Source organism: Plecotus auritus (assembly GCF_963455305.1).
Source record: "Plecotus auritus genome assembly, chromosome: 8".
NCBI lineage: Eukaryota > Metazoa > Chordata > Mammalia > Chiroptera > Vespertilionidae > Plecotus > Plecotus auritus.
The window spans coordinates 32,295,691-32,317,847 of record NC_137782.1 but is presented as its reverse complement, the minus strand read 5'-3'; the positions used below and the strand labels follow the sequence as shown (position 1 = coordinate 32,317,847).

At 49.3% G+C, this 22,157-nt stretch overlaps 1 protein-coding gene across 1 annotated transcript; it reads left to right on the top strand.

Moving 5' to 3' along the window:
* Nucleotides 1–6,375: 6,375 nt before the first annotated feature.
* TUBB6 (tubulin beta 6 class V) lies at nt 6,376–17,091 on the top strand. Its single transcript, XM_080686829.1, has 4 exons — nt 6,376–6,585; nt 6,962–7,070; nt 9,008–9,118; nt 15,589–17,091. The coding sequence occupies exons 1-4, from the start codon at nt 6,529–6,531 to the stop codon at nt 16,650–16,652; spliced, it is 1,341 nt and encodes a 446-aa protein (XP_080542955.1). The 5' UTR covers nt 6,376–6,528; the 3' UTR covers nt 16,653–17,091.
* Nucleotides 17,092–22,157: the final 5,066 nt, after the last annotated feature.

The window sequence follows — 22,157 nt, the reverse complement described above, 5'->3', positions numbered from 1 at the left end:
AGCTCTAGAGCAGAAGGAAGTCTATGGAGCGTGCAAAGTGAAAGTGCACGCGAGGAGAAGATTCCAGTGGGCTGCTTAGAGAGCTGCCCCGGCCTTTTATTTTTCCGGTGGTCCTTAGGCCACAGCCAGCCTATAGCCACAAGTGGTTTGTTTTTTAATTTATTTTTATTGATTTCAGAGAGGAAGGGAGGGGGAGAGAGAGATAGAAACATCAATGATGAGAGAGAATCATTGATTGCCTGCCTCCTGCATGCCCCCCTACAGGGGATCAAGCCCGCAACCAGGCATGTGCCCTTGACTGGAATCGAACCTGGGACCCTTCAGTCCGCAGGCCAACACTCTATCCACTGAGCCAAACCAGCCAGGGCTGCCCTGGCCTTTTAGAAAGGTTACAGAGGTAGAAGAAGTGAGCCAGCTGGGCTGTGCGGACTCAGAAAACAAATTACAGAGGCAAAAGAAGGGCCCTCAGAGACAGGTTCAGGGGATTAGCCTGGAACGAGCTGCCACTGACCACTGCTCCCCTGGTCTTGGGGACCCTTAGAGTTCAGGAGAAAGAAAGCAAAGATGCATGCCTGAAGAAAGAAGGCATGGGCATGCTCTAGAGACGGAGCACACACTGGGTCCTCTGTCTTAAGGGTTTTTATCTGTTTTCTAAAGGCAGGAATTTTATGGAGAGTCTCAGAGGAGGATCTCAATAGAATATTCATCAGCTTTCCAGGTGTGTCCTTTCATATGCTGATTTCATCAAAATGAGCATATTGGGTCAGCATTGTGGTCTCTACTGATTGGTCAGTACTAGGGTAGGAGGTCATTGGTCATTGCATCTGGTCCTGATGTCAGCCATGTCATCGTTTTGTCTGGTTTTGCTGCTTTTCTGTGTCTGGAGCTGAAACACAACTGAGGCCTAGATGTTATCTCTAGTTTGAACATTACTCTGTCTCTGTGTTCAACAGAACCCAGGCTCTGTTCCTAAGATTATTAGATGCTGATCAGAACCTCATTGTCCTGAGGGCTTAATGCTTAAGGGAGTGGTCGTGCAAGGGAGAAGGAGGCAGGTGAGTCAGGGTGCTAGAAGGGTTGTATGCCAGAGCATGGTGTCTCCAGACGGACCAGGCAGCTGTTAGAATGGGAGTGCCTGAATTGTAACCTTTTAATTCTATTTTAAAACATACTTCTGTAGTTTGTGCCTTACTTCTTATAATTACAACACCCTCCCTGCATAAGAATGTCCCTGCTGCCTCCTGCAGTAATGTCCTAACCTCCCTCATGGTCCCATCCCCTCCATCCCACTGCCACAGTCTTCTTCCTAAAATTCATTCCATGCTTTTCCTAGTTTCTCTCTTAGATGAAATCCCTCATCTGTTCATGTATGTTGCTCACCTTTTCCACTAGATCTTTAATATATTAATCATGGTTATTTTAAAGCCCTTACCTAATAACTAGAGGCCCAGTGCACGAAATTTGTGCACTGATAGGGTCCCTAGTGGCTGCCGGCCAGGGCCTCCCTCCCTTCCCCCTTCCAGCCCCACCCCCTGATTGAACTCCTGGTTGAGGGTACAATGTGCATACTACACTTTTATTATACTAGTAGCCCTGTGCATGAATCCGTGTGCCAGTAGCTCTCTGCCACCCTCCTGTAGCTCTCCACCCGCTGCCCCGCCCTCCTGTAGCTCCCCCAACCCCCCTTCCCCCCCCAGCTTGCTGCCCTGCCCCCTCCTGTAGCTTTTCGCCACCCACATGTAGTTCGCTGCCCCACCCTCCTGCAGATCCGTGATCTGGCCAGTACAGGGTTGGTTGTTACGCCTCAAGGCGTAACACATAATTAGCATATTCCTCTCTTATTATATAGGACTAGAGGCCCGGTACATGAAATTTGTGCACTGGGTAGGGGGGGTGTCCCTCAGCCCAGCCTGCACCCTCTCCAATCTGGGACCCCTTGGGGGATGTCCGACTGCTGGTCCTCAGGGATCGGGCCTAAACCAGCAGTCAGACATCCCTCTCACAATCTGGGACTGCTGGCTCCCAACCACTCGCCTGTCTGCCAGCCTGATCACCCCTAACCACTCCCCTGCCAGCCTGATCGACACCTAACTGCTCCCCTGCTCGCCTGATTGCCCCCAACTGCCCTCCCCTGCCAGCCTGGTCGCCCCTAACTGCCCTCCCCTGCAGGCCCAATCACCCCCAACTGCCCTCCCCTGCTAGCCCGGTTACCCCTAACTGCCTTCCCCTGCAGGTCCAGTCACCCCCAACTGCCCTTCCCTGTCAGCCTGGTTGCCCCAACTGCCTGGGCCCCCTAACTGCCCTCCCCTGCTGACCATCTTGTGGCAGCCATCTTTTACCACATGGAGGCGGCCATCTTGTGTGAGGGCGTGAGGGTCAATTTGCATATTACTTCTTTATTATATAGGAATATAGGATAGGATTCCAACACCTGGGCTATGCCTGAATCTGGTTCTGCTGATTGTTTTACCTCTTTTAAATGAGCTCGGTCCTTTCTTTGACTTTTTGGATACTGGGCCATTCCTGGGCCTGGTTCTACTGATTGCTTTATCTCTTTAAAATGGCTGGGGTTTTCCTTGACTTTTTATATAATTTTTGTAGAGAAGCACAGTAGAGACGGAGGGAAATAAGATTTCCCTTACTATCTTGCCTCAGCTGCAGCACCCCTCTGCCCACTGAGAGGGCATGCCTCTTCTCTTGTCAGGACATTAGTGTAAGAGTTTGTTAAGCTAGTCAGTGGTTGAACTGGGTTTGGGTTTTATTGTTGCTATAGTAACCCTCAGGGCAGCACAGCTTCAAATCCCTCCAGAAGGGTTTTTTAAAGAGCTTTATTGAGATATTACTCACCTAACATACAATTCACTCATTTAAAGTGTTCAGTTCACAGCTTTTCAGTATATTCCCAGAGCTGGGCATCCATTCTCATAATCCGTTTTAGAACATTTTCATCACCCCAAGGAGGGACCCCACTCCTCTTAGCCGTCACCTCCTGCTCCTCATCCTCCCCAGACCCGACAACCACTTACCCACTTTCCGTCCTCCACATAAATGGCATCACACACTATGCGGTCTTTTCGTCCAGCTTCTTTCACTGAGCACACTGTTGGCAGGGATCCTCCACACGGAAGCATGAGTCCGCACTTCATTCCTTTCGACACGGAACACTATTTCACTGTGTGAACATGTGCCAGAGGGTTTTCCTCAGCGTTGCTCCTTCCTCGGCTGTCACGTCCCTGCCCGGCTGCGCCAAGGAGGAGTCTCTGTGCTTCTGCTTGGTATTTGATGTTAGCCTTGTGGTGGGACATGCCCCCGTCTCCTGGTCAGTCTCATGAGCCTGGGCCTTCTGGAGAGCTGCTGGCAGTTTCACAGCCAGCTGGCCTAAGCTCTTCATGCGGGAAGGATCTGGGAAGTGGGTGGCACCTGATGGCGCCCCAGAAAAGAGCGGCAGGTTGTGTTTGGGGCTCCAGTTCCTCTGCCACACCACAGAAGTTATTAACAGAACTTGCTAGCATTTTAGTTACTGGGTTCTTACCTCCTCCTAAGGATGACTGTGACACCGCCCGCTGTGCACCAAGGGGTGGGCCAGGGGTGTGGGTGGGGAGGGTGAGCTTGAGCTGAGGACTGCAGTGTCCACAGGTGTGTACAGCGGACCCTTCCCGGTATGGGGTGGAGTTGGGGGGCGGTGGGGAGACAAAGGGTGGCAAGCTGAACCTTGGGGCTGGAGGCCAGCCTCCCCCACTGCCACTCCTGATGCAAACCCCCAGGAGTCAGAGTCTTTTACCGGAGCCTGGCTTTCCAGATAGGAAGGCCCGTCTTTAAGGTAGGAGGACCGAAGGCACTCTGTGATTTTGTAAGCTTGATCTCTAACTTCCTTAGACATTTGTGCACCCTGGCTCTGGTCCCAGCAATATTAGGGACAGGCCTCAGCCTCCTGATGGAAGCCTTTCACCCCTGCTTGCCAGCAAGGTGGCAGGGCCCGCTCTGGTCTTCTGTTTTGTCATCTGCAATGATACCTACCTTGCGGGGGGGGGGGGGGAGGGGGGTCACTGTGATGACCCCGAGTTCTGTACAAAAGAACCCAACAACGAGCCTTCGTCACGTCAGCTACCTCCCCTCACGGTGTGGATGGCAGGCTGGGTGCCAGCCCACAGGGGGTGTCCACCAGAAACCAAGAGATCAACTTCTCCCACCAAATCCAGCTTGCAGCCACACTGGCACTGCTTCCTGGCACATCCATACCTTGGATTCAAATTCCTGCCCAAGGACTAGCACTGAAAAGGTGGCTGCTTCACAAACCACAAAACTGCTACTCAGTGGCTTGACCCTTCAGGAACCGAGGGAGCAGAGCTGAGGCCCTCCACTCCCCAGGCTCCCCGCACCAGCTGACAGATGAAGGGGGCATGTACTTGGAGTCAATAATTACATTGTGTGACGACAACAGTCTAATCAGAGTGCTGAGTACTCCAAGGACGCAGCGGCTGCATGGGCAAAGCTCTGGCCTCACCTGCTTCCTGGCCAGCGCCCTGTGTATAGAGATGCGGGCCTACAAGAGGGCAGAAAAGCAGCATCGAGGGAGACTCAGAGGGGGACAGGGGCAGGCATCCAAAGGTTAAAGGATTAAGACGTAAAATGGGAAACGTTTGAAAAACTCCAAAAGAAATTTTTTTAAAACGTTCTTCACCTCTTTCCGACCATACACACACTCCTTGGGATTTCCCCAAAGTTTTTGCGTATCTAAACAGAAACTGCTGGTGCAAATGACAGAACTCTCGACCTGCCAGGGGTGCAGCCCGAGGCTCCCATGAGGTGTTCACATGGGAAAGCACGTGCAGAAGTCCTCGGTGGTGCACATTCGGACAGCAGGTGCCCCAGAGCCAGGTCCCTTAGGGAAATCCTTTCATTTTACAGACGAGCAAACTGAAGCCCAGAGAATTCAAATGACTGAACACAGAGCTAACTGGAAAGAGACCGGAATTGAAGTCCAAGTCACCCTGACTCACCAGCCAATGGTCATTCCTTTCTACCACATTAGACCTCCCAGAAGAGGGACTATTGGTCCCTCAGGACCGAATGCATGCCCAGAAGTAGCCATGATTTACACCTGCCAGACATTAAGGATTTGCTGAGCCCCGCCAGCTGGAGTTGCCCATAGGAGTGGGCTGGAGAGCGTTCCAGGTGTCTGAGTGGTGGAGCACACCTGGGGGAGCAGGGCCCAGGTGGGGGAAGGGCACCTGAGCATGGAGCCGAGGGAGCCCAGAACCTGGCGGGACCTGGATGCAAACCACTAAAAATGAAGATTTTATTTACTTGCTGGAATGCCTGCCAGTAACACTGGGAACTGGGAAGGCTGGAGTTCAGAGAGGTCAGGGCTGCATGATGTTATAAAAAACTCTGGAGGCATACTTTGCAGAGCAGAATGGTCCCCAAGTCCTCAGGGAATCACCCCTCTTTCTGTGGCCCCCGGAGGAGAGACAAGAAAGACAAGCTGTGTCCTCACTCCTTCAGCACTGCACTTACCCAAACAGCACTCAGCGCACACCTCCCTGCGAACAGCGAAGGAAGTCCCTGGGCTAGGACTAGGGAAGCCCGGAGCCCAGACCTCTGAGCCCTCCCCGAGGGGTGGGCAAAGGGCGTCCATCGCCGACTCCTGCTGGAGAGACGGCCTAGCCGGCAGTGCAGGGGTGTTCATTCTCAGAGCCGGCCACGGACTCACTGAGCCCCTTTGCAAACGGGCCAGAGTCGGCAGGATGGAATGGTACCTGTATGTTGAGACGGCAAGGCTCCAGGAGGGCAAAACCTAAGGACGTAAGCCGGCGGTGAAGACCCTGGGGGTCAGAGTCACCGTGAAAAACTCCCCTTCGTGTCCCACAGCCCTTCCACCCGCCGGGTTTGAGCCCGGGGCGCGCGCGGGGACCGTGTGCTCCCTCCCAGGCCCGCGGTCCGGGAACTCCTCCAGGGGCCCAGGTGGAGCGCGCCCGCCCGCGTCGTCGGCTCAGCGGGAACTCTGACACCACAGTCCCCAGATTCCCAAGCGCCAGGGGTCTCCGGCCTCCCTCCGGCGGCCGGCAACGGAGGCAGCAGAATAGGGGTGGAGAGGGACCAGGGCGGCGGTCCTTTCCTCTGCCTCCCACGAATGACCCGCTCCGGGGGGCGCTCGAGGGACCGCTCATTTCCCGGCCCAGCCTCCCCGCCAGGGGCCCAGCTGTCCCGTCAGGGCCCCCTTCTAGGACCGCGCAGGGGCGGGGGCCCCGGGAGGCTGGCCTTGGGGAGGGCGAGCGAAGGGGGGCGCAGGCGCCGGGGCAGGGAGGCCGGGGCGGGGAACGATGAGCGGGGCGGGGAGGAGCGGAGGGAGGCGCTGGACCGCGGGGCGGAGGGGACGCGGCCGGGAGGGCGAGGCCCGCAGCCATTGGTCCCGGCGGCGGGGTGGGGGGTGGGGGTTTGGGGGCGGGAGGAGGGTCGAGTCCCCGAGCGCGTCGCCGGCCCGCAGTCGCAAGAGCGAGCTCTCCGAGCGCAGAGCCGGCGCCCGCCATGAGGGAGATCGTGCACATCCAGGCGGGCCAGTGCGGGAACCAGATAGGCACCAAGGTGGGTCGGGCGGGGGCGCGGGCGCGGGCGCTGGGCTTCCTGCGGGGCAGCTTGCCGTCCGGGTGTCCGGGAGGGACCCTCGGTGCGGGCTGCGCGGCCTGCCCGGGTGAGCAGGGGCGCTGGGTCCTCGGCCCCTGCCGCGCAGTCCTGCCCGCGCCGCACCCGGGACGGGCTGGAGCGGGGCGCTGCCGTGGAGGGGCGTCCCAGCGGGGCCTCTGCCCCCTCCCCACTCCCTCTGGGAGCGGCCGCCGGGGCTGGGGCGCGCCTGGAATTCCGGCCCCCGCCCCGCCAGCCCCCGGTTAGCCGCGGGGGGGCGCCTGGGCTCCGGCTCTGACCTTGTGCCCCCACCCCCACCCCCGCCCCGTCCTGCCTGAAGTTTTGGGAAGTGATCAGCGATGAGCACGGCATCGACCCGGCGGGAGGCTACGTGGGGGACTCGGCGCTGCAACTGGAGAGAATCAACGTGTACTACAATGAGTCATCCTGTGAGTAGCGCGGGGCGCCGGGCCCCCGCCACCTCTGGGCCCCCCGGCCACCTCTGGGCCCCGCCCGCCCCTGCCGGAGCCCAGCCATACCCCAGTCCCCCCACCCGCCGCCCACGGTCCCCCCTCGGACCCTGGTCCGCTCCCCTCCTCGACCACGCCCTGCCCCGCCGGAGCCCGGCTGTCCCCTTCCCGGGTCCGGGCCATCTCCTGACCGGACCGCGGCCATCCCCCCTCTGGGACCCCGACCAACTCGGCCCGGCCACCGCCTTCTGGACCTTCCTGTCTCTGGGACCCCGGCCTTCCCTGTCTCCCCCGCCCCGGCGTCCTGCTGGGGCTCGCCTTCTCCGGAGGGTAGTTTGCTGCCGGGAAAGTTCGCCGGGGACTCAGCAGGATGCCCGGCTCCTCCCTCGCTCCCGCTGGGCGGGAAGGGCTCGGTCAGTGGATTTTGAACTGCCCAGTTCCGCGCCGGTCTGAGCTTTTGAACCAGACTACCCGCTAGTGTTGTGAAATCAACTTCGTGGGTGATATCCGGCTTTTTCTTTCTTTCCAGTTTAAGATGCATCTCTCAGTGGAGATTCTTGGCTAAAAATTTGCAAAGGACTCCCTTAAATGACTTTCCGGGCCCTTTGCAGACCTCCAAAAAGACTTGACACTCCCTGGAAACGAGTAAAAATCCAGGCTGTGGTTTATCTCCGTTTGGAAACAGCCCTGACCTGGATACCCACATATGTATTGTAGTTACATGTACACAGTATTGCTGTAACAATTCTTTTTTATTATAAAAGTGATACATGCCCTTCAAAACAACAAAAAACTAAGACATTGAAAGAATGCCCAGAAGGTGACAAATACTACCCTTCCACAAGACATACATATTCCCAGAGATGATCACTTTCGGTGTTTCGGATTCATATGCTGCTTGTCCACATAAGAGCTGAGAAGAGCAGGACGCATAACTCCCCGGGTTTTATTCATTAAGCAGCTATGACAAAAGGTCTGGACAAGTAGGGCCTCGAGGATGAAATTTCTAGATAGCATTTCGGGAAATTCCAGTACATATGGCACTTCCTGTTAACCCTTAGGGCCAGCTCGGTTACAGCCTTCTTCAGTCTGGGTGTGTGCAGAGCAGGCCAGGAGGTGAAGAGCAGACCTATTAACCCCATCCTCACTGGGAACCATTTCTTGCCCAACTGGCACAAGAGTGTACTTTCTAGTATATATGAAAATGCCACACAGTAGCACTCATTCACAAATGAAAGTGTCTTGGAAAATGGCCCATGGAATGTAGCTTGGGTTCATGTTCATGTGTGCGTGAGGGAGGTGCCAAAAAGCAGAAAGAATGTCACGGCAGCACGACAATTTAAAAAATAGATATTTTTACTGAGTTCAGAGAGGAAGGGAGAGGGAGAGAGATAGAAACATCAATGATGAGAATCATTGATCGGCTGCCTCCTGCATGCCCCACACTGGGCACCAAGCCTGGGCATGTGCCCTGACTGGGAATCTAACCAGGACCTCCTGGTTCATGGGCAGACGCTCAAACACAGCCACACCAGCCGGGCACAGCACAATTTGCCACCACAGACAAGGTTTATTTCCGTGGACCTAAAAACGTAAACTGCCCAACAGGAAAGAGGTGTTAGGGTGAACTGGAAAATCCAGGAGGCAGGAAGTCAGGAGACTTGATTTCCCACCCTGCTTATTCCTGGAGCGTCCTCTGCCCGTCCGTGCCTGGGCTGGTGTCCTCATCTGAACAGTTCAGGGGGGGATTATGTTCTCCCCGTGCTAGGAGTCTGTGATTCTAAGAAAGCCAGACACCCTCTCTGAAAGCCTGCCTCATACACGCCAGGCAGCTGAGCTGGTGGGACTTGCTATGGGGAAGTCCGTTACTTTAGAAACCAGAGAATGACCTCTGGGTGGGTTCTGTTCTCTTCCAGCTCAGAAGTACGTGCCCAGGGCTGCCCTGGTGGACTTGGAACCTGGCACCATGGACAGTGTGCGGTCCGGGCCTTTCGGGCAGCTCTTCCGGCCTGACAACTTCATCTTCGGTACGTTCCCTCTTCCCGCTCTCTACTTCTCTCTCAAACGTCAAACTAATCTGTGTGCAAGATTAAAAACATCACATGGCACAGGACATCTTGAATGGAAATGCGCAGATCCCAAACTGATCACAGGCACCTCTTGTAATGCTTGACTTTTTTTTTTTTTAAGGAAAGTAACCTCTGTATTTCTAAATGAAATGCTTATCCTGATAGTTCTTTATTTTAAAAAAATTTTAGACATTAACTTTTCCCCCCTTCATAAATTATTATAATATGATAATAGTAACTTATTTTTGGTTCCTATATTGCTCATCTTTTAACTTCAATACGTTTATGCCTATATTTCTTTCTCATTATCTGTAGAGAGTTCTGCTTTCTTTCTAAAGACTGGGGCCATATGAGTTTTTTCTAGTAGAATGGGCAAATCCTCCCCTCCCTTCCTCTACCTAAAAACAAAACAAAACACACAATAATAGCACCCGCTCTCTGTAAACTTCTAAGGAGAATTATATAAAATTAAATAAATTGTGCCTAGCTGGTTTGGCTTAGTGGAGAGTGTCGGGTTGTGTACTTGAGAGTCCCGGGTTCGATTCCGATCAAGGGCACATGCCCTGGTTTCGTGCTCCATCCCCAGTAGGAGGCGTGCAGGAGGCAGCCAATCAATGATTCTCTCTCATCATTGATATTTCTATCTCTGTCTCCCTCTCCCTTCCTCTCTGGAGTCAATAAAAATATATTTTAAAAAATAATATATTAATTAAATAAAATTAAAGTGGCACCGTTAGTGTTACCAGCCTCCATCACCCTGTAGCCATAGGTTTTAGAGTCAAAGCCACAGGGGGATGGACCATCTCCCATTCATAGACAATTTTGACTCTACAAGAGGACACAGAATCTGGAAGATTTTATTGGTATATGAATTAATGACCTTTTAGCAGAATCAGGCAGTGACTTGTTAGGAAGAAGACAAGTTCACAAAGACTTTATGTGTCCTCTGGGTATCATCCACTTCTTATCACCATGACAACCTACACAACCAATGGGACAGGTGAAGCTTCTAATAATAACTTGTTCAAGAGTTTTCTTTCACCCTTAATATTTCAAATAGATCGGGACTCTGGTGCCCCTTTTCTTATGTTAGAAAACCTAAATTGCCAATATTTTTATTGTTCACAAATGGGAACATTTATATTCTTTACCTTTCACTGAACTAGAGACCATAATTGGCCCCAGGCACACATGAACAGGACTCACACATAAAAACACAAAGGTTCAAATGTAACTGGTAAATCCTGTTCCCATGGTGGTTGGAGAGAAAATAGAAAAAAAGTATTCTATATTGTTTAAATTTAAGATGTTCTCATTTATATATGTTCTATTGGGCTTCATGCAACATTGGTATGTTTTATTTCTTGAAATGGGTGATAGGTAAGTAGATATCCACTACATTGCTCTTCATATCCTTTTACATGCCTTCAATCTGTCATAAGAAACGTCACGGATGAGGCTATGGCACCCGTGGATGCACTTTCTGGGCAAGGTCTCTAGTGGGACGCCAGAGGCCATGCACCCTCTCTGCCTTCCTCTCTTCCTCTCCCAGCCCAGACGTCTGCTCAGGAGTGAGGCCTCGCCCTCAGCATCCCTCCTGCACAGCCAGGGCATTTGAGGTTTCAGAGAGTCGAAACCGTGAACCAATTTTTATGTGATTGAATTATCACAAACGATTGAAGTCGTCATGTTAAACTAGATTCTCAGGGCAGCAAATTTAGCAATTGTGGAAGTTTGCTTTGGTTTTATTTAATTGAACTGAATATTAAAATGTAAGAAAGGTTTGATCTCATCTATGTAAGTGTCAATAAATGGGATCAAAATGTTTAAGAACAAATTAAGATAGACCTATAATAACTATTATCTAAGTTACCTAATTCACTGTCCGTGTAAACTTTGAAAAATGTTAGAAATGATGCTTGGCATTTACACTGTCCCCAGGATTATTTCTTGCATCTTTGCTTCTTACCAGAACATGCATACCTGTCTTTGACTCAGAATATTTAAAATTTTTAACACATTGTACTGATGTGAAATAACGTTATTCTTTAGTAATTTTTAAAAATTGATGTTCTTTTTATTAAGAATTTTGAATTGTTTAAGTGAGTATGCTTACTTTGTTAAACATCTGTTTTGTGGAAGGGAGGGGCGTCCAGAATGTAGGAACATACTATATTGTTTGGCTGAGCAGTTGTTTTCAGGACATTTTCCAGTTAATAAAAGAGGCAGAATTGTCTGAGTGGGAGATGGTTCATCCCCCTGTGGCTTTCTAGCTCATTGTCTCCGAGGTGGCAAATTAAAATAAGCCGGAGTCAGTCCATTTTCAAATATAGTTTGAAATGTTTTCTTTTTAAAAAATAGACTTGAAGTGTGTATAATTCTAAAAGTGAAAATGATCTGCATTTGAGTTTTAAACATGAAAATACTTTTAAAAAAAACACTTTTTTCCCAATGAATTGCTGGCTGCATAGCCATCATGCCTATTAGATAGTGGGAAACAGTCTTGCGGGAGAAGATGAAACGCCATAGAGAGAAACTTTCCTTTAAGCCTCTTTCTGCATTTGCACTTTTTTCTTCAAATTTTAGTGCTAGGAGAGGGTCAGAGAGCGCACACACCACTCACAGTGTGAGCTCTGGAGGTACACCAGAGGGCGGACTCTGAGAAGACCCAGGGGATCTATTGCAACCCGACTGCCAAGCTTCGAGATTGCAGCCTTGTGTTCTACACTCTGGAGCCGCTGATTAATGTCACAACATTGCATTATGGAAGATGTTCAACTCATGACCCCAAATATTTAACTGGCAACGTCTGTTGCTATGAGACAGTGGCAAAATATTTTCAGAAGTCACCAGCTTCCTCCTTTTGACACGAGCAGAGAAAACCTTATGGCTAATTATGTTATAAACACCGAGGGAGCCAAGTGCATGGTGTGAGCTGAAGGAAGAGAAAGGGTCCAGTCAGAATCTCTACACTGACCACTCGGGCAAGCTTGATTCACTGTGGCTGTATGTCTGCCTAAAGCCACCTGCTTCTTTTCATTTACGAGTTTCTAGTCTAGTTTAAGGAAATAAGTCCTCGTCTCTTTGTAACAATTACACTCAGTCTTTCCTTTTACAGGTGTGAGCCCCAGGCGCAAGGCTAGCCCTGAGTAGAAGGCTACCCCGAACTTGTTCTTCCCAGTGCCTCTGCTGTGGTCTGGCCAGCTGCTGGCTGCTGGGTTGGGTGGGGAGGGGATAGACAGGAGTTAGTAGGGGCATAGGAAGGACAATGATCATTTTTGATCCCAGTAAGAGTAGGCAGCCAAGTTTCACTGTGCGACCCAACTGGGCGGGAAGAAAGAGAAGAGAACACAGTCACCTCCTGGCCAAGGTGATGACCACCTGAGGGGCTGAGGGGTCAGTGCCCGCAGGGTCTGAGGCAGGCACGGAGGGAACGTTTCTATAGTTGATCATTAGATAGATAATTTCTGCAATTTACTTTGAGCCACAGGTCCTGTCATGCCAATAGCCTTGGTGCCTTTGACCAGCCAAATGGGGTAAAGAACACAGGAGTGAGGCTGGCCTCGCTTGTAAGGGGGGGCTAGGACATTCAGCACAGCCGTGGTTTCAGACGGGCGGTCCGCTCTCCTGGAAACCTCACTATTTAATATTTAAACATATTTAATGTTTTCATTACAAAGTTAAACTGTTTCCACATGGGTTTTTTTCCTCCTTTAAATATATTTTTATTGATTTCAGAGAGGAAGGGAGAGGGAGAAAGAGATAGAAACATCAACGATGAGAGAGAATCATTGATCAGTCAATGATTCTCTCTGCACGCCCCACATTGAGGATCAAGCCTGCAACTAGAGCATATGGCCTGACTGGGAATCGAACCATGACCTTCAGGTTCATAGGTCAACGCTCAACCACTGAGCCACGTCAGCCGGGCTCCACATGTATTTTTTCAAACAATAAGCAAGTACATAGTGTAAACACAGAAACCCCCATCCTTCCACTGATGGCCCCTGAGGACAACGGAATGCTGTAGACAGTGGAGTGTCCTGCCTGACCTTTTCCATGTATACATGTACCCACGACCTCTCACACACACGCACACACACACAATTGATTTTGTTTTTTGAAAATGGGATCATGCTACACATACTATTTTATAGCTTTTTGGAAAAACTTTATTAACATCTCTCAGACGTCTCCCATGACGGTCACTGCCTATCCGTTGTGTGTGTCTCCTCATTTGGTAATTCCCCACTTATTGGTGACACTTTAGAATTTTCCTTAAAGGCAGGTTTCCATAATTTTCTTTTGATGAACATAAAATACATGTATGTTTAATTAAATTTTTATAAGCGATATATAATGTTGAAACTGAACTGCTTATCATCCCTTCAGAAACAATCATTTATTAGTTCAGTGTGTATTTCTCCAATTTCTTTCCAAAATGCATTTTTAAATGTTTTAATAAAGTTAAGAACATTCCTTTTTGCTAGCTAGCCAGGTGAAAGATGTGCATGGTCCGGGATTCAGCAGGAACCACAGGGTGTACAGTGAGAGCTGGGTCTCCTTCCTACCCACGCGGGTGCCCCAGGCTCCTTCCCAGAGCAGCCACTCTCCGACTCGTGTGTATCCTTTCAGTGCACATCCCAGCAGGAACATGTCTATTACATACATAAGTTGATCGTCAACTATATGCACCGTTTAGTACTCGGGGTTTTTTCCCACTTAGAATATATTTAAGAAAATTTTCCCATCTCAGTACTAGGTTGATGGCTGATAGTATTTGCACAGGTACTAGCCTCTTTTAACAGACACTTCAGTTGCTTCCCTTTTTCTTTACTATTGCAAACTGCTCTTCAGGAAGTACGTGTCTCTGGGGCATTTTGCGCACGTGGGTATATCTATCTAGGAAAACGGATAGAAGTAGAATTGCTGAGTCCAAGGGGACTGATTTGACAGGTATTGCTCCATTGTTCTCCAAAGAGCCTCGTTTTCTTAAGCCTCCAGCAGCTGCCATGTATGAAGGGGCCTTTTCCAAACCCTCGCCAACCAGTGTTATCGAACTTTTCCCCTCTGTCAACTCCATAGGGGAGAAACCGAATTTTCGTGTTTTAATTTGCATTTCCCTTATGAAGAATATGTCAAATACTTGTTATTTTCATTTCCTTTTCTGTGAGCTGTCTGTTTATATCCTTAGCCCATTTCTCTAAAGGCGGTTGTTTTCCTTGCTGATGTGTAAGGCTTTGCGTATTCAAGGAGGGTATCCCTTTGTATGTGATACAAGTCACTAATAGTCCATTTTAAAATTGCTGAAGAATCACACAATTAGGGTTGTTTCTCTTGTTTTAGACTTCCTGTAACGCCACAGTGCTTAGCACTGATAATTGCTATGGAAGATATACAGACATTTAAGACGACTCATTCGCCCTCGATGAAGGCCTTGAGAACAGAATCCCGGGGTGCTCGTCAGCAGACCTCAGTGTGAGGGGCCCCCATCCCCCAAAGTGCACGAGAGCCTCTCAGCTGATGCAGCACCAGGCTGGTCTCAAGGGGGAGCCTTGGTGGGGTCACTGCTGCCTACCTCAGTTTCCCCTGTGGTGTGCAACATCAGGCATGGACCTGTCCACACAGAGCAGAGAAGCTGGTCTTCAGGCTGTGGTTGTGAATTCTTGCCACCAGCTGGGTGTAGGCAAAATTCAAGTTAACTTCTGGAGAAAAAGTGGATATTACCTGGTCGAAACATACGTCCATCTTAAAAATTGATGGGAGTGCCCAGCCGGCATGGCTCAGTGGTTGAGTGTCGATCTATGAACCAGGAGGTCGCTGTTCAATTCCCGGTCAGGGCACATGCCCAGGTTGTGGGCTCAGTCCCCAGTGTAGGGTGTGCAGGAGGCAGCCGACTGGTGATTCTCATCATTGATGTTTCTGTCTCTCCCTCTCCCGCTCCCTTCCTCTCTGAAGTCAATAAAAACATATTTTAAAAAAAATTGGTGAGTATTTAACTTGTCTAAAGAGGTACTAATACGTGTACTCACCAGCAGTATTGGTGGTGCCTGTTTACCCACCTGCTGACTTCGGCTAACACCTTATTATCTAATCGATAATACATCTTTTCCATCACCATTTAAAATGTATCAATATCAATGAGTGGGTCCTATGGTCTTGCCCTATTTATTTATTATATTTCTTTTTATCCTCACCCAAGGAAATGCTTATCAATTTGAGAGACAGAGAAACAATGATGTGAGAGAGAAACATCCATCAGTTGCCTCCCTTATGTGCCCCCAAATGGGGATCAAACCCACAACCTAGGTATGTGCCCTGACTGGGAATCGAACCTGCAACCTTTCAGTATATGGGAGGATGAGCCAAACCAGTTAGGGCCTGTCTTGCCCTGTCTAAATGATATGCTACTCTTTTGCTTATTCCAGGACAAACTGGTGCCGGGAACAACTGGGCAAAGGGGCATTACACAGAAGGAGCAGAGCTGGTGGATTCGGTGCTCGACGTGGTGAGGAAAGAGTGTGAGCACTGTGACTGCCTGCAGGGCTTCCAGCTGACCCACTCCCTGGGAGGAGGCACAGGGTCAGGCATGGGCACGCTGCTCATCAGCAAAATCCGGGAGGAGTATCCCGACAGGATCATGAACACCTTCAGCGTCATGCCCTCCCCCAAGGTCTCGGACACGGTGGTGGAGCCCTACAATGCCACCTTGTCAGTCCACCAGCTGGTGGAGAACACGGATGAGACCTACTGCATCGACAACGAGGCCCTGTACGACATCTGCTTCCGCACCCTGAAGCTGACCACGCCCACCTATGGGGACCTCAACCACCTGGTGTCGGCCACCATGAGTGGGGTCACCACCTCGCTACGCTTCCCGGGCCAGCTCAATGCTGACCTCCGCAAGCTTGCGGTGAACATGGTCCCTTTCCCCCGCCTTCACTTCTTCATGCCCGGCTTTGCTCCCCTGACGGCCAGAGGCAGCCAGCAGTACCGGGCCCTGACAGTGCCCGAACTGACTCAACAAATGTTCGATGCCAAGAATATGATGGCGGCCTGTGATCCAAGACATGGGCGCTACCTGACCGTCGCCACCGTCTTCCGGGGCCCCATGTCCATGAAGGAGGTGGACGAGCAGATGCTGGCCATCCAGAACAAGAACAGCAGCTACTTCGTGGAGTGGATCCCCAACAACGTCAAGGTGGCCGTGTGTGACATCCCTCCCCGGGGCCTCAAGATGGCCTCCACCTTCATCGGCAACAGCACGGCCATCCAGGAGCTGTTCAAGCGCATCTCGGAGCAGTTTTCTGCCATGTTCCGCCGGAAGGCCTTCCTGCACTGGTTCACGGGCGAGGGCATGGATGAGATGGAGTTCACAGAAGCGGAGAGCAACATGAACGACCTGGTGTCTGAGTACCAGCAATATCAAGAAGCTACGGCCAATGATGGTGAAGAAGCTTTTGAAGACGACGAAGAGGAGATCAACGAATAGAGGCGCGTCCCTGTCTCAGATACGACAATTCAGACTTTCTTGCTTTATCTCGGATGTGTCTTAACTCCAACGGTTGTTCAGTGATGCACTGGTCTAAATATATGGGTGCAGGCCCCTCCCAAATGCAATAAAATTGTACTCTCGGTCATCTAGAACAAAGAAAGTACATTAAAATAGCAGAGAATTGGCAGTCCTCCCCAATCAGATCAGACGAGGGACATTTTCTACTGGAGGACTTAAAAGAACGTGTGGGCCATCAGTAAAGGGCTAAGTGAATAAACCTCACCTTCTGTTCAACCATGTCTGAGAATTAGCAGGGAAGTTAGAAACAGTATTTTTTCATCCTTTGTGAAATGAAGCTGTGCCGTGTTGCCTTATCTTGAATATGCAATATTGAACCTTTGAAACGGTTTATTCGTAATAAAACACTAAAACTGTTCCTTCGTCTCTCCCAGCTTTTGCTTATGTTATAGGTTTGTTACTTTGCATCCTTACGATGGTTGCTCAGATCTCTAGTCCGCCCTGAGTGACCTGCCCCTGCAGCTCACTGAAAGGAGAGAGGCTTTTCTTGAATTGCAGGCTTTGCCGGTGTGAGCCAGAATTCTGAGCCTACAGGTTGTGCGTGCATAAAGAAAAGCCCATCAGCCCCGTGTGCAACAGCGTTTAGACTTCCCAGAGAACTTCCCATCTCCCTGGGCTAGTGGGTCCCAGCCTTCGCTAACAACTCCGCTGAGATTTGCCAGAGGAGCCACCAATTACCTTCAGGCTTCCAGCTAGCTCTTGGTGGGTGAGGAGCACCGGGTAGGTGGGCTCTCAGAGCAGGACCCTGGGCCAGCAGCCTGGCCCAGCACAGAGGGTGAAGGCTCTTGTCTGTGTAATAAATGATCACTTTATGGTTCCTGTAAACTAGCCACTTCTGTAACAGGTCTTGTAAAGTCAAATTCCACAGGACAGGACCAGGCTAGTTTTACTAGTAATTGGCCAGCACTGCTAAAGTTAGCTGTGAACGAGTGATTTTGCTTTAGCCAAAAGAACGTGGTGATATGTCACTTCTAGGTGGAAGCAAATGTTAGTGCTTGGCCCTCTGCTCTGACTCCCAAGTGGGGGACCTCGATTCCTCCTGTAAAGATAACCCAGCTTCTCCATCAGTGACTGTGGAGCAAAGCTTCCTGGCCTTTATTGGACAAGAAGGAAGAGAAGTGAGTCTTTGCCATTTGGAGTCACTGAGATCTCGGGCCACCTCAGTGTGACCTAGCCCCACCTGGTGCTGTGATGCCATGGCTCATACCCACTAACTGCATTTATTTGTGTTAAGCCCTAGCCTTTTTTTTTTTAATTTAATAAATCTTTATTGTTCAGATTATTACAATTGTTCCTCTTTTTCCCCCCATAGCTCCCCTCCACCCAGTTCCCACCCCACCCTCTGCCCTTAACCCCACCCGTCCTCATCCATAGGTGTACGATTTTTGTCCAGTCTTTTCCCGCACCCTCCCACACCCCTTTTCCCCCAAGAATTGTCAGTCCACTCCCTTTCTATGCCCGATTCTATTATATTCACCAGTTTATTCTGTTCATCACATTTTTTTATTCACTTGATTTTTATTTTTTAAATATATTTTTTATTGATTTTTTACAGAGAGGAAAGGAGAGGGATAGAGAGTTAGAAACATCAATGAGAGAGAAACATCAATCAGCTGTCTCCTGCACACCCCCTACTGGGGATGTGCCCGCAACCAAGGTACATGCCCTTGACCGGAATCGAACCTGGGAACCTTGAGTCCGAAGGCCGACGCTCTATCCACTGAGCCAAACCAGTTAGGGCTTCACTTGATTTTTAGATTCACTTGTTGATAGATATGCATTTCTTGTTCATAATTTTTATCTTTACCTTTTTCTTCCTCTTCTTAAAGAATACCTTTCAGCATTTCATATAATACTGGTTTGGTGGTGGTGAACTCCTTTAGCTTTTTCTTATCTGTGAAGCTCTTTATCTGACCTACAATTCTGAATGATAGCTTTGCTGGGTAGAGTAATCTTGGTTGTAGGTTCTTGCTATTCATCACTTTGAATATTTCTTGCCACTCCCGTCTGGTCTGGCCTGCATAGTTTCTTTTGAGAAATCAGCTGACAGTTGTATGGGTGCTCCCTTGTAGGTAACTGTTTTTCTTTTATTTATTTATTTATTTATTTATTTATTTATTTATTTATTTATTTTAAATCTTTATTCAGATTATTACAATTATTTCTCCTTTTTCCCCCCATAGCTCCCCTCCACCCATTTCCCACCCCTCCTTCTGCCCTTACCTCCCCGCCACTGTCCTCATCCATAGGTGTATGATTTTTGTCCAGTCTCTTCATGAACCCCCCATACCCCTTTCCCCCTGAGAATTATCAGTCCACTCCCTTTCTATGCCCCTGATTCTATTATATTCACCAGATTATTCTGTCCCTCAGGTTTTTAATTCACTTGATTTTTGGGTTCACTTGTTGATAGATATGTATTTATTGTTCATAATTTTTATCTTTACTTTTTTCTTCTTCCTCTTCTTTAAGAATACCTTTCAGCATTTCATATAATACTGGTTTGGTGGTGATGAACTCCTTTAGCTTTTTCTTGTCTGTGAAACTCTTTATCTGCCCTTCAATTCTGAATGATAGCTTTGCTGGGTAGAGTAATCTTGGTTGTAGGTTCTTGCTATTCATCACATTGAAAATTTCTTGCTACTCCCGTCTGCCCTGCATAGTTTCTGTTGAAAAGTCAGCTGACAGTCGTATGGGTGCTCCCTTGTAGGTAACTAACTGTTTTTCTCTTGCTGCTTTTAATATTCTCTCTTTGTCTTTTGCTCTTGGCATTTTAATTATGATGTGTCTTGGTGTGGTCCTCTTTGGATTCCTTTTGTTTGGGGTTCTGTGCGCTTCCTGGACTTGTAAGTCTATTTCTTTCACCAGGTGGGGGAAGTTTTCGGTCATTATTTCTTCAAATAGGTTTTCAGTATCTTGCTCTCTCTCTTCTTCTGGCACCCCCATAATTCTGATGTTGGTACGCTTGAAGTTGTCCCAGAGTCTTCTTATATTATCTTCAACATTTTGGATTTTTTTTTTTGCTTTTTGCTTTTTCGGTTGAGTGTTTTTTGCTTCTTTGTAATTCAATTCTTTGACTTGATTTTTGTGTTCCTCTTGTCTGTTTTTGGGTCTCTGTATAATATTTTTTATTTCAGTCAGTGTATGTTTAATTTCTAGTTGGTCCTTTTTCATATCTTCGAGGGTCTCGTTATATTTATCGGCCTTTTCTAGGATATTCTTAAAAAGCCTTATAACCGTGGTTTTGAATTCTATATCCAGTCGTTTGTTTTCCTCCATTTCTTTCGTTTGTGATCTGATTCTTTGACGCCGCATTTTCACTGCTTCCCTGAGTTGGTAAGGTAGATTTGTGTGCTAAGTTTCCAATATGGCCCAGTGGGTCTGCCTCCCCAGTTAACCTGAGGTGGACACTCTTGGTGCACCCCTTTGTGGACTGTGTGTACAGCCTTGTTGTAATTAAGTCTTTATTGTTGTTGGTATCACTGGGAAGAAATGACCTCCAGGCCAGTTGGCTGTAAGGATCAGCTGTGTCTATGCTGGGAGAAGTTCGGTGCTGGAGACAGCCTTATAGGATTAGACTTGCCAAATTGCAAAAGCCTCTGTGCTCAGCTTGGAGGGGTGGAGTCTCAGTCTTGGCTTCCCGTCAGCCTTGCCCTTGCGCGCACGTGCGTGCCTTCAGACCTCTGCCTTCCCAGCTCCCAAGTCTCCGCCCGAGAGTCCAGACTCCCCCCACAGGAGCATGGGTCCCCAGGGGCTCGCCTGGAACTGGGGTTCACTGCAGTCAGAACTGGGGCTCAGTGCATTCAGGAGCCTCTGACTCCCTTCCACTAGGGAAAGCCTGTGGCAACTTCCGCAGCCTTTGTGCGCACTGGCGCGCGCGCGCTTTCAGTCCTCCGCCTTCCCCGGCTCCCGAGTCTCCGCCCGAGAGTCCAGACTCCCCCTGTAAGAGCGTGGGTCCCCAGGGGCTCGCCCGGAACTGGGGTTCAGTGCATTCAGAACTGGGGTTCAGTGCGGTCGGGGGCTTCTTTCCCCCTTCCGCCAGAGAAAGTCAGCCAGGCTCTCAGCCGCCCTTCCTCTCTGCACGCACAAAGACCCTTTGCCGTACCTCCAATTTTCTGTGAGCTTTTCTCTTTCCTTCTAGTTGTAGAATTTTCACTCAGCCAGCTTTCCTGTGGTTCTGGATGGTGTCCGTTCTGTCTTTTAGTTGTAGTTTTGAAATTGTTGTGCGAGGCAGCAGTTTAGGTGTTTACCTATGCCGCCATCTTGGTTTCTCCCTGTTTTTCTCTTGCTGCTTTTAATATTCTTTGTCTTTTGCTCTTGGCATTTTAATTATGATGTGTCTTGGTGTGGTCCTCTTTGGATTCCTTTTGTTTGGGGTTCTGTGCACTTCCTGGACTTGTAAGTCTATTTCTTTCACCAAGTGGGGGAAGTTTTCGGTCATTATTTCTTCCAATAGGTTTTCAGTATCTTGCTCTCTCTCTTCTTCTGGCACCCCCATAATTCTGATGTTGGTACGCTTGAAGTTGTCCCAGAGGCTCCTTACACTATCTTCATATTTTTGGATTCTTTTTTTTTTTTTTTTTTTTTTGCTTTTCCAGTTGAGTGTTTTTTGCTTCTTTGTATTTCAAATCTTTGACTTGATTCGTGCGATCCTCTAGTCTGCTGTTAGATCTCTGTATATTATTTTTTATTTCAGTCAGTGTATGCTTAATTTCTAGTTGGTGCTTTTTTATATTCTTGAGGTTCTCGTTAAATTTATCGGCCTTTTCTAGAAAATTCTTGAAAAACCTTATAACTATGTTTTTGAACTCTATATCCAGTGGTTTGCTTTCCTCCATTTCTTTCATTTGTGATCTTTTTCTTTGTCTCCGCATTTTGGCTGCTTCCCTGAGTTGATAGAGTGGCTTTGTGTGCTAGGTGTCCTATAGGGCACAGTGGCTCAGCCTCCCCAGTCACCTGAGGTGGACACTCTTGGTGCACCCCTTTGTGGGCTGTGTGCACAATCTTGTTGTAGTTAAGCCTTGATTGCTGTTGGTATCACTGGGAGGAATTGACCTCCAGGCCAATTGGCTGTGAGGATCAGCTGTGTCTAAGATGGGAGAACTTCTGTGCTGGAGACACCCTTATGGGAGAAGACTTGCAAAAGCCTCTGTGCTCAGCTTGGATGGGGCAGAGTCTCAGGGAGGAGCAGACAACATTGGTTTCCCATCAGCCCTGCCCTAATAGGCCCCTGGGTCTCAGTGTCCCGTGATAATTGCTGCAAGCGCCTCTGAGAGAAAGCCGCCCTCGAGTTCTGCCCGCTGCCAGACAGTCCAGTTTCTCCCCGAATGAGTCTGGGTCCCCAGTGTCACATGGAACTGGAGTTCAGAGCCGTTGGGAGCTTTTGTCTCCCTCCCACTTGAGAAAGCCAGCCACGCACTCAGT

What these genes read in the sequence shown, in the direction of transcription:
- TUBB6 (XM_080686829.1), top strand. Translation starts at nt 6,529, where the DNA reads ATGAGGGAGATCGTGCACATCCAGGCGGGCCAGTGCGGGAACCAGATA. An exon ending in GGAACCAGATAGGCACCAAG is followed by an intron (nt 6,586 to 6,961) that starts GTGGGTCGGGCG and finishes TCCTGCCTGAAG; the next exon opens with TTTTGGGAAGTGATCAGCGA. An exon ending in GCCTGACAACTTCATCTTCG is followed by an intron (nt 9,119 to 15,588) that starts GTACGTTCCCTC and finishes TGCTTATTCCAG; the next exon opens with GACAAACTGGTGCCGGGAAC.